We start from the raw sequence: 15,560 nt of genomic DNA, 5'->3' as shown, positions 1-15,560 counted from the left end.
GCAGTATAGAGTACCCGGCCTTCTTGGGGTTTCTGGGAGGGGTGCTGGACAGTGCTCCGACTGGGGACTCCGTCGTTCTACTAGGAGACTTCAATGCACACGTGGGCAGCGACAGTGACACCTGGAGGGGCGTGATTGGGAGGAACGGCCCCCCTGATCTGAACCCGAGCGGTGTTCAGTTATTGGACTTCTGTGCTAGTTACAGTTTGTCCATAACGAACACCATGTTCAAGCATAAGGGTGTCCATCAGTACACGTGGCACCAGGACACCCTAGGCCGCAGGTCGATGATCGACTTTGTGGTCGTTTCATCTGACCTGCGGCCGTATGTCTTGGACACTCGGGTAAAGAGAGGGGCGGAGCTGTCAACTGATCACCACCTGGTGGTGAGTTGGATCCGATGGCGGGGGAGGAAGCTGGACAGACTCGGCAGACCCAAGCGTACTGTGAGGGTCTGCTGGGAACGTTTGGCCGAGCCTCCTGTCAGAGAGATCTTCAACTCCCACCTCCGGCAGAGCTTTGACCAGATCCCGAGGGAGGCCGGAGATATTGAGTCCGAGTGGACCATGTTCTCCACCTCCATTGTCGAAGCGGCCGCTCGGAGCTGTGGCAGTAAGGTCTCCGGTGCCTGTCGAGGCGGCAATCCCCGAACCCGGTGGTGGAAACCGGAAGTAAGGGATGCCGTCAAGCTGAAGAAGGAGTCCTACCTGGCCTGGTTGGCTTGTGGGACTCCTGAGGCAGCTGACGGGTACCGGCAGGCCAAGCGAACTGCAGCCCGGGTGGTTATCGAGGCAAAAACTCGGGCCTGGGAGGAGCTCGGTGAGGCCATGGAGAAGGACTATCGGCTGGCCTCGAAGAGATTCTGGCAAACCGTCCGGCGCCTCAGGAGGGGAAAGCAGTGCCCCACCAATGCTGTTTACAGTAGAGGTGGGGAGCTGTTGACCTCAACTGGGGATGTCGTTGGACGGTGGAAGGAATACTTCGAGGATCTCCTCAATCCCGCCGTCACGTCTTCCATTGAGGAAGCAGAGGCTGAGGGCTCAGAGGCGGACTCGTCCATCACCCAAGCTGAAGTCACCGAGGTAGTAAAGAAACTCCTCGGTGGCAGGGCACCGGGGGTGGATGAGATCCGCCCTGAGTACCTCAAGTCTCTGGATGTTGTGGGGCTGTCTTGGCTGACACGCCTCTGCAGCATCGCGTGGCGGTCGGGGACAGTGCCTCTGGAATGGCAGACCGGGGTGGTGGTCCCTCTTTTTAAGAAGGGGGACCGGAGGGTGTGTTCCAACTATAGGGGGATCACACTTCTCAGCCTACCTGGGAAAGTCTATGCCAGGGTACTGGAGAGGAGAATACGGCCGATAGTAGAACCTCGGATTCAGGAGGAACAATGTGGTTTTCGTCCAGGCCGTGGAACACTGGACCAGCTCTATACCCTCTACAGGGTGCTGGAGGGTTCATGGGAGTTTGCCCAACCAGTCCACATGTGCTTTGTGGATTTGGAAAAGGCATTCGACTGTGTCCCTCGCGGCGGCCTGTGGAGGGTGCTCCGGGAGTATGGGGTCGGGGGCCCTTTACTAAGGGCTGTCCGGTCCCTGTATGACCGAAGCAGGAGCTTGGTTCGCATTGCCGGCAGTAAGTCAGACTTGTTCCCGGTGCATGTTGGACTCCGGCAGGGCTGCCCTTTGTCACCGGTTCTGTTCATAATTTTTATGGACAGAATTTCTAGGCGCAGCCAGGGGTCGGAGGGTGTCCGGTTTGGTGACGACACGATTTCGTCTTTGCTCTTTGCAGATGATGTTGTCGTGTTGGCTTCATCAGACCAGGACCTTCAGCATGCACTGGGACGGTTTGCAGCCGAGTGTGAAGCGGCTGGGATGAGAATCAGCACCTCCAAATCCGAGGCCATGGTCCTCAGTCGGAAAAGGGTGGCTTGCCCACTTCAGGTTGGTGGGGAGTTCCTGCCGCAAGTGGAGGAGTTTAAGTATCTTGGGGTTTTGTTCACGAGTGAGGGAAGGGTGGAACGGGAGATTGACAGACGGATCGGTGCAGCTTCTGCAGTAATGCGGTCGATGTACCGGTCTGTCGTGGTGAAGAAGGAGCTGAGCCGCAAGGCGAAACTTTCGATTTACCGGTCAATCTACGTTCCTACTCTCACCTATGGTCATGAGCTCTGGGTCATGACCGAAAGGACAAGATCCCGGATACAGGCGGCCGAAATGTGCTTCCTCCGCAGGGTGGCTGGGCGATCCCTTAGAGATAGGGTGAGAAGCTTAGTCACTCGGGAGGAGCTCGGAGTAGATTCGCTGCTCCTCCACATCGAGAGGGGTCAGCTGAGGTGGCTCGGGCATCTGTTCCGGATGCCTCCTGGACGCCTTCCTGGGAAGGTGTTCCGGGCGCGTCCCACTGGGAGGAGACCCCGGGGAAGACCTAGGACACGCTGGAGAGACTATGTCTCCCGGCTGGCCTGGGAACGCCTTGGTGTCCCCCCGGAAGAGCTGGAAGAAGTGTCTAGGGAGAGGGAAGTCTGGGCATCTTTGCTTAGACTGCTGCCCCCGTGACCCGGCATCGGATAAGCGGGAGAAGATGGATGGATGGATATAATAATCCCAGACAATGCAATGCAATAAAGATAGAAAATATTCAAAAATACCAGCACATGCAAAGAAAATAGACAAGGAAGCAAGCAAACAAACAAGAAAGAAAGGAAGGCAGCAAGCAAACAAGAAAGAAAGAAAGAAAGATTGAAAAACAGGACAAAAAATATAATACAGAAAGCATTAAGTAAAACAGTAAACAATATAGGCAGTATAATATGAGCTATTAGACTGATGTATGTAATAAACTGGATATTCGATGTATAAGAACACTCATGGTGAGGCAGGAGGTCCACTGGTCCTCGCAGGACACATTGAGCAGTTCCAATTTACACGATTTTCACTGCAGCAGATGCCCAATTAGCTTCTGTTCCTTACAGCACATGACCTTTCCTAATGGACGCAAGTGCAAAAGATCAACAGTGTAACTGTCCTGCAAAGATCTCTGAAACAATACAGCTCCACTCAGCTTTGCTAATGAAGATGCTCTGTTTTCAGTGGTGAAATTTTGCCCCTGCTTGGTGCAGGTAAAAGCAGTCCTCATGTCTTTATTTAGGCTACTTGATATGTAAAGTTATTGGAGTACTTTTAAGGTTTAAATAAAGCTCAACTCAAACAGTATTTACCAGAGTCATACTACAAATGAATAATCTTTTGGGGGATTAGTTGTTTTGTTTGTTTGAAGCATGGAGATGTTTAGGAGAGATGCAGTGAAGTTTTTAACAAGATTGTTCAACAAGATTTTGGAAAGTGAGAGGATGCCTGAGGAATGGAGAAGGAGTGTGCTGGTACCGATCTTTAAGAAGAAAGGAGATGTGCAGACCTGCAGTAACTACAGGGGAATTAGGTTGATCAGTCACAACATGAAGTTATGGGAAAGAGTAGTGGAAGCCAAGCTGAGAGAAGAGGTGACCATCTGTGAGCAACAGTATGGTTTCATGCTGAGTAGGAGCACCACAGACGCCTTATTTGCTTTGAGAATGTTGATGGAGAAGTATAGAGAAGGTCAGAAGGACCTTTGTGTGTTTGTGGATTTAGAGAAAGTGTACGACAGAGTGCTGAGAGAGAATTTGCGGTATTGTATGAGAAAGTCAGGTGTGTCAGAGAAGTATGTGACACCCATGTGCAGGACATGTATGAGGACAGTGTGACAGCAGTGAAGTGTGCAGTAGAAACCACAGACTGGTTCAAAGTGGAGGTTGGATTGCATTAAGGATCGGCCCTGAGCCCTTTCCTGTTTGCAGTGGCGATGGACAGGTTGACAGACGAGGTCAAACAGGAGTCTCCGTGGACTATGATGTTTGTGGATGATATTGTGATTTGTGGTGAGAGTAGGAGCAGGTTGAGAAGAGCCTGGCGACCTGGAGGTACACGCTGGAGAGAAGGGGAATGAATGTCAGTAGGAGTAAGACAGAGTACGTGTGTGTGAAGAAGAGGGAGGGCAGTGGAGTGGTGTGGTTGGAGGGAGAAGAGTGAAGAAGGTGGAGGAGTTTAGGTAGCTGGGGTCAGTGCAAAGTAATAGGAAGTGTGTTGAAAAAGTGAAGAAAAAGTGCAGGCAATTGGTGGAGAAGAGCGATAGAAAGAGTGATTTGTGATAGATGAGTGTCTGCAAGAGTGAAAGAGGAAGTTTATAGGACTGTGTTGAGACCTGCGATGTTGTATGGTTTAAAGACAGTGGCATAGACTAAAAAACAAGGAGGCGGAGCTGGAGGTAGCAGAACTGAAGATGTTGAGGTTTTCATTGGAAGTGACGAGGATGGACAGGATTAGAAAACAAGTTTATTAGAGGGACAGCGCATGTAGGACGTTTTGGAGCCACTAGGAAGGAGAAGCAGAGAAAGGCCAAGGAGGTAGTTTATGGATGTGGTGAGGAAAGACATGCAGGTAGTTGGTTTAAAAGAGGTAGATGTGGAGGACAGGGGGGTATGGAGATGGATGATCCGCTGTGGCGCCTCCTAATGGGCGAAGCTGAAAGACGAAGTTGTTGTTTTTTTTGTTTATGTATTTTATGCAAATAACTAACAAAATAATTTTTTTTATTTACATATATAATTTACTTAGAAACTAAAATTTGGGCAATAGGTTTACACTTTCTATGTAACTTTATTAATATCACTGCGGATGTGTTGGGGGGAAGATCTCGGGGGGGTGGAGTGCAATAATAAGAACTTAATATTCTTCTTTCCTCTAATCATCCATAAATTCCAATCATGCAAACTTCCTGTTGAAGATAGATAGATAGATAGATAGATAGATAGATAGATAGATAGATAGATAGATAGATAGATAGATAGATAGATAGATAGATAGATAGATAGATAGATAGATAGATAGATAGATAGAAGCTTCGCTTCGAATAGAAAACTACCAGGACACATTCCAGAAGTGGCAGGAACGCTGGGAGCACTGTATTGCTGTGCAAAGGGACTATTAAGTATTTTAAGTTATAGTGTTTGGTGAATAGAAATACCTACAAAAAAGTAAAAACTAGGTAATATTTAATGGCTATAGAACTTGCCACACTTTTTTTCATGCAGGATGGTGCACCACCCAATTTTGCTCTTACTGTGCGTGGGTGGTTTGACCAGCATTTTCCCAGGATGTTGGCTGGGACAATACGGACCTCATGAATGGCCTCCAAGAAGTCCAGATGTCACTCCATGTAATTTTTTCATTTGCATTCCATTCCCATCCATTTGAAGAAACTGGTTGCTGCCACCTGTGCATTTTCCCATGTAATAAAGTACATGTACAATTTGTTTCAATAAATTTGTATTAGTAATGTGGACTTTATTACCAATTTTTAATGCCTAGTTACTTTTCACCCGCCCTGTATATTTTATTTTATTTATAATGTATATATTTTTTTACATTATAGTACTTTAAGTAATACAATAAATAGTTTATTGGTTGTTGATAAGAAAACTGTAGCTGTATATAAAATGTCTTTGACTGTACTTTATGTACTTATTTGTAATTGTAAGATCAATGGGACAAAATATCACAGTAATTTTAAAATCATCTTATAAAACAGAAATATTCGTATTAGCATATTTCTTAACACAGACAGACAGATATACAGATAGATATACAGATAGATATACAGATAGATATACAGACAGACAGACAGACAGACAGACAGACCGACAGACCGACCGACCGACCGACCGACCGACCGACCGACCGACAGACAGACAGACAGACAGACAGACAGACAGACAGACAGACAGACAGATAGATAGATAGATAATGAAAATAAATAAAGGAACTGGATTGTTTATAAGTAAAGAGAAGAACCTTTCTCCATCTGCCTGCAGTCATAATGTTGCCACTCTGGCCCTAAGATAAAGGAGAGTTCCCACGCCTCAGTGCGCACAATGGCCTTCTGGGAAATACAAAAGATGGTTTTCAAAAAACCAATGATCCACATACCATCATCAAGCTAGCATTGTGTGTGTGTTTTTTCCTTCTTTATAAAAGTATTTCCTCACAGATGTGTAATGTGAACCTGAGAATTTGCATAGTCATTTTAAAATATCACTGCTTTCTGTGCTTAAGGAAAAGAATATTACATACAAGAATTAGCAGCATTAATGAGAAACATTTACATACACAAAGCTCCAGATTTATTGGCACCCTTGAAGCCAAATATGGATTTTTACAACTCTTTATTATCAAAGAGTTCTATTAAATGTCTCCAGACATCCTCATGGGAATAAATTAACCTATTAATTGGAAACTGTTGCTCAAAAGTTTATTTTTATTATTAAAATCCCTATAAGACAATGAATCTCCTGATCCCATTAAACTTTTAATGCAATTTCCAGTAAGAAAAATGGTTTTGTTTCCTAACCACACAAACAATAAATCATTGTGATGCAAACACACAGAAAACACAGCTGCATGATGGTAATACACAAACTATCAAAACAATATAGAACAATCAGCACATAACATAGTGAGATTCATTTTATTAAAGATATTTTCTGTGGTGTGTTTAATTCAAAACATTAACGCAGCAAAATAATTACATGTTTATCCTTACAAATCTAAGGTCTGATCCTGAGCTTTGTTTTGCATGTTTTTACTGTATTTGAGAGTTTCCTAGATGTTTTCTGTTTTTCTGACTTCCCAAAAATACTCTTGGTGGACTGACGACTCTGTATTGCCTCAGTGAATGAATATCCCAACTCTAACCAGGGTTCCTGAAAGAGATAAGAAGACTTGGAGGCCATCCCCCCCTGGTGGTAATCATTGACATTTACACTGTTTTTCACAATATGTTTAGTGTTGATTGTACATATATAAAAAGGCTCGACTGCGTTCATTGAAATTTAGTTTGGGTTTAAAAATAGAAATCAAATCAAAAGGCTGTACGAGTCAAACATTTGGGTACACCTTCTCCTTCAGAGTTTTTTCCCTTTAATTTCAAAATTGTACTTTAATACTAATGAGTCATATTTCTTGCCCTCTTAATGAGCTTTAGACCATCAGTCTTCTTTTGCAGGATGTAGAAACCATATTATAGAGTAACTCAGTATTACAGAGTGCTGGATCACAGACAGGTATCTTATACAGCAAGAGGAAAAAGCGATTACTAACGCAAGAACCACAATTAAAACGTTTCAACAAGTCTCCTTTCACTGCAGCCACAGCTGTGCTGCTTGCATGCATCAGCTCTAGCAAAAGCATCAATATTAACCCGAAAAAATGACCACAGGTTTTCTACACATTTTTGTACATGCATTAAGGTTTTTCTGATGATTTTTAATTGTGATATTATGATTTTTTTATTGTGTTTTTGTGCAAATTTAACAGGAAAGAAAACAAATGTACAACCGGTTCATGAAAAAAGCTTAACAACACTTTTGGCAGAATACATTTCTACAAGTGTATCTGTGATCAAATCAATTTCTTCTCCCCAATCAGTCAATGTGAAATAAAAAAAATAAACAGCTGTCGAGCTCTGACTTATGCATGCTTTTGACATCCAATCAAAGAATATGAAAATGTTGACGTGATAGGACGCCTTTTTGAGGGCCCAGGAGTGGCAAAATTGCCATCCGATTGGTTAAGGTAACAGTTTCAAGCTACATAGAGTGTACATCAAAAGAGCCCACAGAGGGCTTATGGCAAACAGACCCCTTTGACCCAGAAAAACACCTGTTGTAATGGCTGACATCTGATTGAATATAAACTCCAGTTTTATCTTATACTATATATAAATATAAACTGTAAATTTTCTATGTTTATTATTAAATATTACAATTCTTTGTGAGTCCTGTACAATTTATGCAATAATTTTAAAATTGTACATTGTAAAATCCAGGAAGAAACAAATCTGAGGCAAGAAATAACTTTGATTTAGAGCACATTTTCCGCCACAAGATGGCGACCTTCTCCCACTGCTTCCTTTTTCTCTCTCCCTTTCATTTAACTCGGACGATTTACATTGTTTTGAACGTATAAACCTGTCAAATTGGTGTCTTTCAAATAAATATACCATTTCATATGTCCCACATGGCTTTAAAAGAATTGACAAATTTTTCACTTAATGTGTGAAATATAATATACTGTAAATGTTTTTGCTTCATACATCCAAAAGGCGTAAATGTAATTATTTTAAGACATATTGAGTATTGTGATTATCTCAGACAAGAAGGTTTGGACTTTAACTGAAAAAGTAACTGGAAAGTAACTGAATTGATTCCCTACAAAATGTTGTTAGGATTTCTCATTAGTTACAATATTCGTTATACTTTCAGTCCCTATACAGATATGGAGCTATCAGATTACTTGTTGTGCATAATAGATTTAATGGCTAAAAAAATCAAACCAGATATATATTTCAACTTAATAAACAACTGCAGTTTCATTACAAATCCGATTGAGTTTTCTCACCTGGACAGCAGGTAAATAAAGAACAGGTCTGTGGGTCTACCAGAAACGAGTCTCACAATGGAGTCGGATTCATTGAAGATTTTTTTTAATTTATCATGAATTCATTGCTGCGTAACATTTTTATAATTGTTTATTTTATTATCTCTAGTGCTTTTGTTATTTGAGTCAATTAACATGCGCGACATGAAGCCAAATAGATGCCACGCTATAGAATCGACTCTACAGTGTTTGGTTCGATTCTAGGAGTCTAGGAATCGACTCTTTTTTGAATCGACTCCCAGCACAAAGGAACTAAAAATGAAATGTGTTTTAGTCGTAATACTAACAGCTATTGGTTGTTTTATATACATATATTGTTTTATACACACACACACACACACCTATAACAGCTAAAGTCTGATTTTAGTTCTTCATTTACTTTCTAAAGGAACTGAAAGCCACTGCTCAGAGCAAACAACAAAAGACCATTTTTGTCTATATGTAAATGAGTTTAAAAAAGAAAGGAAAAAGTTAGAAGGAAGTGTAGTCTGGGGCTTTACACCATGGCTCCGATTCAGAGGACCCTGTTAATGATTAAATTGTAATCGGATTTGAGATTCTACACAGGCAGTTTATTACAGTATAGCCTCATCTGAAAGTCAACTGATTTCAGCTCTGAATGCTTTTACAAACAAACTAGACATAGTGAATTACACAAATCAGAAAGACAGCCATTAACAAATACAAGGTATGGCTTTTTGACTGCAATTCTTCCATGCAGACCACTTCTCCAGACAGTGTTGGTCTGTAAAGTATCTGCATTAAATTTCCTAATGCTCCTTGCGTCTACATTATGTTTCTTTGACTGACCAGTGCATCTACGTTCTTCAAAGTAGCTCGTTTCTTTGTGCATCTTTAAAATAACTTGTGCAACAAATATTGAAACCACTGATTGCTTTGAAATCTATGGCTGGTAGAGGCCTTTCTGGTGTGGTTGAACTGTGTTATTGTGTTCAGTCTTGTCATGGTGTAGAATCTGTGACATGAAACAGTCTTCCACAAACTCACCTTCCTCATGTTTGTGGAGTCTGAAACCTCCTACACAGCTGTTTCTGTTTCAGTTCATCACTGTTTCTTAAAATATATATACATTTGTTGATCATCAGCACCTGATTTTGTGCATGTGTACAAAGTATGCAAGTGTAAAAAATCTACACTAAAAGGTGGTCACACCGAATATTGATTTGATTTAGATTTTTTTTTTCCTGTTAAATCATTTTGCATTTTGTAAATAAATAAACCAATGAAATGTATATATTTTTTAACGAGTTTTTTCTTTAAAGCATTTCTTCACACATGCCCTGTTTTTTTTAGAGTACTGTGTATACACTGTATGTTGCATTTATCGAAGATTAAATACAATTCTTGAGTAAAGACTAACTTTGTATCAATTTTGTAGAAGAAAAAAAAAAAAAACACTGCACCCACCAGCATGGTTTCATGAGAGTAAAGAGTTAAACCTTGTACAGTCCTCCTGCTTCCTCCTCCCACCCAAGTCCTTCATAAACAAACCCGAAAAGATCTGCTCTCTCATTATTTTTTCTTTCTTTCTCACAGTGAACCTCGGGAGAAAAAAAAATCATAAAGCCTGGTGTTCAGGTCGGGGGGTGTTTATTCTGGAGCCAGATGTTGTAGCAGAAATGGCTCAGGCAACCGAGAGGAGATTGGAGAGCACCGCGTCGGCGTCTTTCCCCGAAGTAATCGAGCTGAATGTCGGCGGGCAGATTTACGTGACGCGCCACGCAACTTTGCTCTCCGTGCCGAACTCTTTATTCTGGAGCATGTTTCAAGAGCACAGCCCGTCCCAGCTGACCCGGGACAGCAAAGGGCGCTACTTTATAGACCGGGACGGATTTCTGTTCCGCTACATCCTGGATTACCTGCGCGACAAGAACCTTGCGCTGCCCGACTACTTCAAGGAGCGAGCGAGCTTGCAGAAGGAGGCAGAGTTTTTCCAGCTGCCCGACTTGGCACGCCGGCTCCGACCTCCCCAGGTCAGCAAGGAGAACTCGATCGGGGACGAGGCGTTCCACAGCGACCCGGAGGAAGCAGCGGGGTCGTGCGCTCTCGCTGGTGCCAGTGCCGGCGGCGCCACCGGGCCGCGTTCGCCCTCCCTGGAGGTGGCGCGCAAGGCCGGGTACATCACCATCGGCTACCGCGGTTCGTACACCATCGGACGCGACATCCAGAACGACGCCAAGTTCCGCCGCGTCGCCCGGATTACCGTGTGCGGCAAAACCTCCCTGGCTAAGGAGGTGTTCGGCGACACGCTGAACGAGAGCAGAGACCCGGACAGACCTCCGGAGAGGTACACGTCCCGCTACTACCTCAAGTACAACTTCCTGGAGCAGGCGTTCGACCGGCTGGCCGAGTTGGGCTTCCACATGGTGGCGTGTAGCTCCACTGGCACGTGTGCGTACACCAGCAACGACCCCAGTGAGGACAAAATCTGGACCAGTTACACCGAGTATGTTTTTTGCAGAGAGTGAGAAAAGTTGTGGTCCTGCTTCTTCCTGTTTTTTTTGTTTTGTTTTGTTTGGGCCACGGTGGAAACGTTTGTAGCACAGAGATATGTGGGTACTCTCTGAAAAAGGGGACCAAACTGTATTATTTTCTATGGCACTGGAGTGGCTCCATTAGGGGACCATTACATGTGTACCTTTTACCTGAAGAAGTGGTTGTGAGCATTGAGAGTAAATCTTTGTTAAAGCATTATCATATATCACAAGGTACATTAAAAGTAGCCTTGATTCACACCAGTGTCAGACATCTGTACAGTTTGGTGTCTTTATTTCAGAGAGTGGCTTCACAAAAACGAGGGTTATATTGCTTGTCATTGGGGTTGTATAACCACAAATGTGTATGACTTGTACTTGTAGCATGTTTCACCCACCTAAGGAATTTAAGTACGCCATAAATTATTGTCATAAATTCAATCACAGCTTCAGTTTGGACCCAATTAAGACACACCTGATGTAACATACTGACTTCCTTCCTGGGTCAGTAGTGTGTCAGAAGTAGGGCAAATAAGATCCATTTTAGATATGATATCCTGAAAAAAAAACTATTTAGTGTGTTAAATTGTCAGGGTGCCAAATATTTGTCTCCTTGCCTTATGAACCACTTCCATTTTATTGTATGAATGATGCATACTACTGGTACTAGTGATGTACTGATGATGATACTACACAATTATGAAGCATCAATACCGTTTAGTACCTTTGTTTTTCTTTTTCTTTTTTTTTTTGTACGGTCCAGAACCTGTTTTTTCCCCAGAGTGGGCCTTGTAGACATGTTATAATATCAGTGCGCACAGATTAGCATAAATACATAGTGTGTTTGTGAGAAGTTTAATAATTAGCAAGATTTGTTCTTGTTTATTAAGGTTAAACACTTAACGTTTGTTAAGAACAGCTTAGCAGTTAAGCACAGTCGAACTTACCCGTGTACTCATAACACACGCATACAGGCTTGTCAAGGCATGTGCAAGGGAGATAATGTTAACTGTTTGAGGAAAAAAAAAGTCAGTGAAACATAGAAATCTGATATGGAGGACATGGAGAACAGTGCTCCTCTTTAATCCCACTGCCATTTCATCTAAACATCCCACTGACTGCTTTCCCGGTCGTTGTCCTTTTCTAATCTCTCCCACTGGATATATAGTTTTTTCCAAGTGCCGGTTGTTACTGTCTCATGGTGTTTTTTCGATAACCAGAGCTTCAGTTTCCTGTGTGATGTAACCAGTTTTTTAGCTCACATGTAATCAGATGTTTCCAGTTTGCTCTATCAGATAGCAACAGGACCCTATGGCTATTTGTGTACTAAAAAAAATCTCACACTCCGGATTTAAAACCGAACCTTTCCCCTCTGAACTAAACGATGTGATTTGTTTCCTTCGCAATTGTATATTTTGAAATTCCTCACGGTTTTCATGTATGAGTAAAACAATAAACAGAATCTAAAAAGATGTTCATTTTTGTATACGAATAGAGACTTTTATGGTCATGGAGATGCTGTTGGTGATGTAAAAATTGGTCAGATGACATACATACGTGCAAAAAATCTAACATATTGAAGAGAATAGACTTTTGTGGAATATTAAGTAGAAGATATGTACAAAAATAATGTTTTTAGTTGGGTCAAATGCACCGTCAATATACAGTAGGATACGAATTTTCATCACTATGAGTAAGCAGAGTAAGAGTCTACAAAAATCCAATTGTAATCAAGGTGCATTCTATTAACTTGTTCCTTATTTCAAACTGTAAATAGGAAGATGGGGGAAAAAGAAAACCAGCTTTTCAGATTTTCTTTGAACACATTCAAATAAGAAAAAGCCATACCAATGGTTTCAAACTGTTTTAAAGACTAAAATGTTGTATAATAATATATTTTAATCTAGAATTTGAATATTCATGAATGCAAATATGAATAAACACCAGTGTAGAACGATGTAAAAGTACAACGCTGACAAACTTCATTCTGTTTTTCACAGAGTTTGGAAGTTTGGGTGATCACACTGTTCTCAAATCCCGATTTTCTTTCAGCATTAAGGTCGTGCTATAGAAAAATAAAAACTTTTGAAATGGAAAACTGTGAGGTTGTTTAGTTATATTTACAGTTTTAAAGCCGAAAAAAAATGTTTTCAAATTTATTCCTTATGTACATACCCTCCAAAGCCAAAACATAAAAGTGCTATGCCCATAGGAGCAACATATTAAGCTTCTAATGGTCGTAACAACAAATTACTGGTCAAGAAATGAGCAAAAAAGAAACAAATTCTATAGATCTCTCCTTACTTTATTGATACTACTTAAATATTTAAGTGTATATATATATATATATATGGGTTACTGATCGGAAGGTTGGGTGCTCAAACCCCGGTATCGCCAAGCTGCCACTCTTGGGCCCTTCAGCAAGGCCCCTAACCCTCTGTGCTCCAGGGGCACCGTATCATGGCCGACCCTGCACTCTGACCCCAGCTTCTGAGCAAGCTGGGATATGCGAAGAAGAAATTTTAAAGGCTATTCTTCTATTCTGATTTGACCTTTGCATACAAGACTATAGAAGTAAACCTCTCAGTTTTCTAGCTTTTCCCCAAAACCCTTTACTGCATTGAAAGTAAATGAGCAAATGGTGGCACAGGAGAGTCTCAGAAGTGTGCTTGTTACATTCTTGTTCATTTTTGACCAATGATTTGTTGTTAAAAGTATAAAAAAATCTTAAATGTAACATTTCAGGCTTGGCCTAGAAGTGTCATTTTGACATGAAAAAAATGTAACATAGACCAAAAGCCTCAATTAATGGCATAATAAATTAATGTTTTGATAAAAAAAACTTTACGGAATGTTTTTAATTAAAGTCTAATAATACAAATTTTTTCCTTAGACCTCAATTGTAAGATTAAGATTAGCAAACAGCATGACAGAACACATGGGTCATCTAGCTGCCATGCTGAATGTACAAAATGCAAAATGTTCAATTGCTCAGAAATAGAAAGTGATGATGCTGGCATGTTATTGCTTTTGTGCTGTAAATAAAAAAACAGAAACAGAAAAAAAACAGGCATTGAAAAGGCACTGCAGTGGTAAAAGAGATTTGAAAGTAGATTAGATATGCATGTGCTGTAAGGAAACAGATGGGAGGCTCTGACATGGGGAACAAGAACTAGACCTGTGTACGCCAGCAGTCCTGTGACCGTGGTGAAATAGAATATATTTACGCCCAGAACACACACATGCGCGTTAGAGTCTTGGTTTTCTGACAAACCACGAGGAGAATGCACAGGATTTAAATACACAGCATAACTATGGGAATGTCATCATAATAATGGGGTTATGCTCTGTGTATGTACAGACAGCACTTAGGGACAGGACTTCCAGCTGAGTGTCAGTAGCACAGGAACATCTTGTTTCTTTGTCAAGAAAAAAATGACCTTTAAGTAACAAGAAAAAACACTAATAAAATCAAATATAAATCTGGGACAGATTGGCCTGGGTGTAAGTCTGTGTATGAATATGCTATCAATTTTAATAGGCAGCACCGTTAATATGCAAAAAAATAAAAACATCAAGAAATTCTTTAACATACACTATACAAACAAAAGTATTGGGACACCTGACTTTTCCAGCCTTATGTAATTCTTTACCAAACTTTTACCAAACAATTGGAGGCACACAATTGTATATGATGTATTTGAATGTGGAAGCGTTAAATTTTCCTTTTTCCTAAACTAGGAGACCCAAACCCAAACCTGGAACATAGTTTACATGAGTTTGACTGGAAGATCTTCTGCTATAGAGCTCTGATCTCATCCCTATTGAACACCTTCGGGATGAATGTGAATGCTGACTGCACCCCAGGCCAATAAAATATTTTTTACCTTATGTGGAGACTTAAAGATGTAAAATTCTTAGCGCTGGATAATGTCAGTAGATTTCAGACATGTCCGGGACTCACTGAGACCTTGGTCTATAAACTTTAAAACATTCTGTACTTACACATCAAGAAAAATTAAGCATTAGAGCCAGTCTCTCTCTCTCTCTCTCTCTCTCTCTCTCTCTCTCTCTCTCTCTCTCTCTCACTCTCTCCCTCTCTCTCTCTCTCTCTTTCTCTCTCTCACTCTCTCACTTTCTCTCTCTTTCTCTCTCCATCGCATTGTGATTCACTGGGTTCCACCTGTTCTTTTTTTTGTCTATTATTTTAACCGGACACAGTGTCCCACCAGAGAACATACCAGATGGTCCAGCTCAGAGAGAGAGACCCTTTTTTTTTTTTTGTTCCTTTTTGCACATTTTTTTTCTTCACAGTCGTCCATCTAACCTTTGCATATACAACCCAGAAGACAAGCTGAAGAGTTATACAGTACATTCGGGAAAATTATTTTTTAGGGCAGTTATTTAAGGTTTTTGGCACATGTGGAAATCATTAGTATTTTTAGAGCATGGAAAGACAAGTGAGAAATTAAAAAGGGAGACAAGTGACATTTTTTACACTTCAAATAACAGTCGAGGGTAAAAAAATATA

At 41.4% G+C, this 15,560-nt stretch overlaps 1 protein-coding gene across 1 annotated transcript; it reads left to right on the top strand.

The window, feature by feature from the left end:
- The first annotated feature begins 10,006 nt into the window (after positions 1 to 10,006).
- On the top strand, positions 10,007 to 12,501 carry kctd12.2 (potassium channel tetramerisation domain containing 12.2). The gene has a single exon (XM_083522202.1). The coding sequence runs from the start codon at positions 10,175 to 10,177 to the stop codon at positions 11,021 to 11,023; it is 849 nt and encodes a 282-aa protein (XP_083378328.1). The 5' UTR covers positions 10,007 to 10,174; the 3' UTR covers positions 11,024 to 12,501.
- The last annotated feature ends 3,059 nt before the right edge of the window (positions 12,502 to 15,560 follow it).

The sequence above is a fragment of the Silurus aristotelis genome (genome assembly GCF_946808225.1).
Source record: "Silurus aristotelis genome assembly, chromosome: 20".
Lineage (NCBI taxonomy): Eukaryota > Metazoa > Chordata > Actinopteri > Siluriformes > Siluridae > Silurus > Silurus aristotelis.
The sequence above is the reverse complement of the archived record's forward strand: the minus strand, read 5'-3'. Positions and strand labels throughout refer to the sequence as shown.

Coding starts and splice junctions, on each gene's coding strand:
- kctd12.2 (XM_083522202.1), top strand. CDS start 10,175: ATGGCTCAGGCAACCGAGAGGAGATTGGAGAGCACCGCGTCGGCGTCT.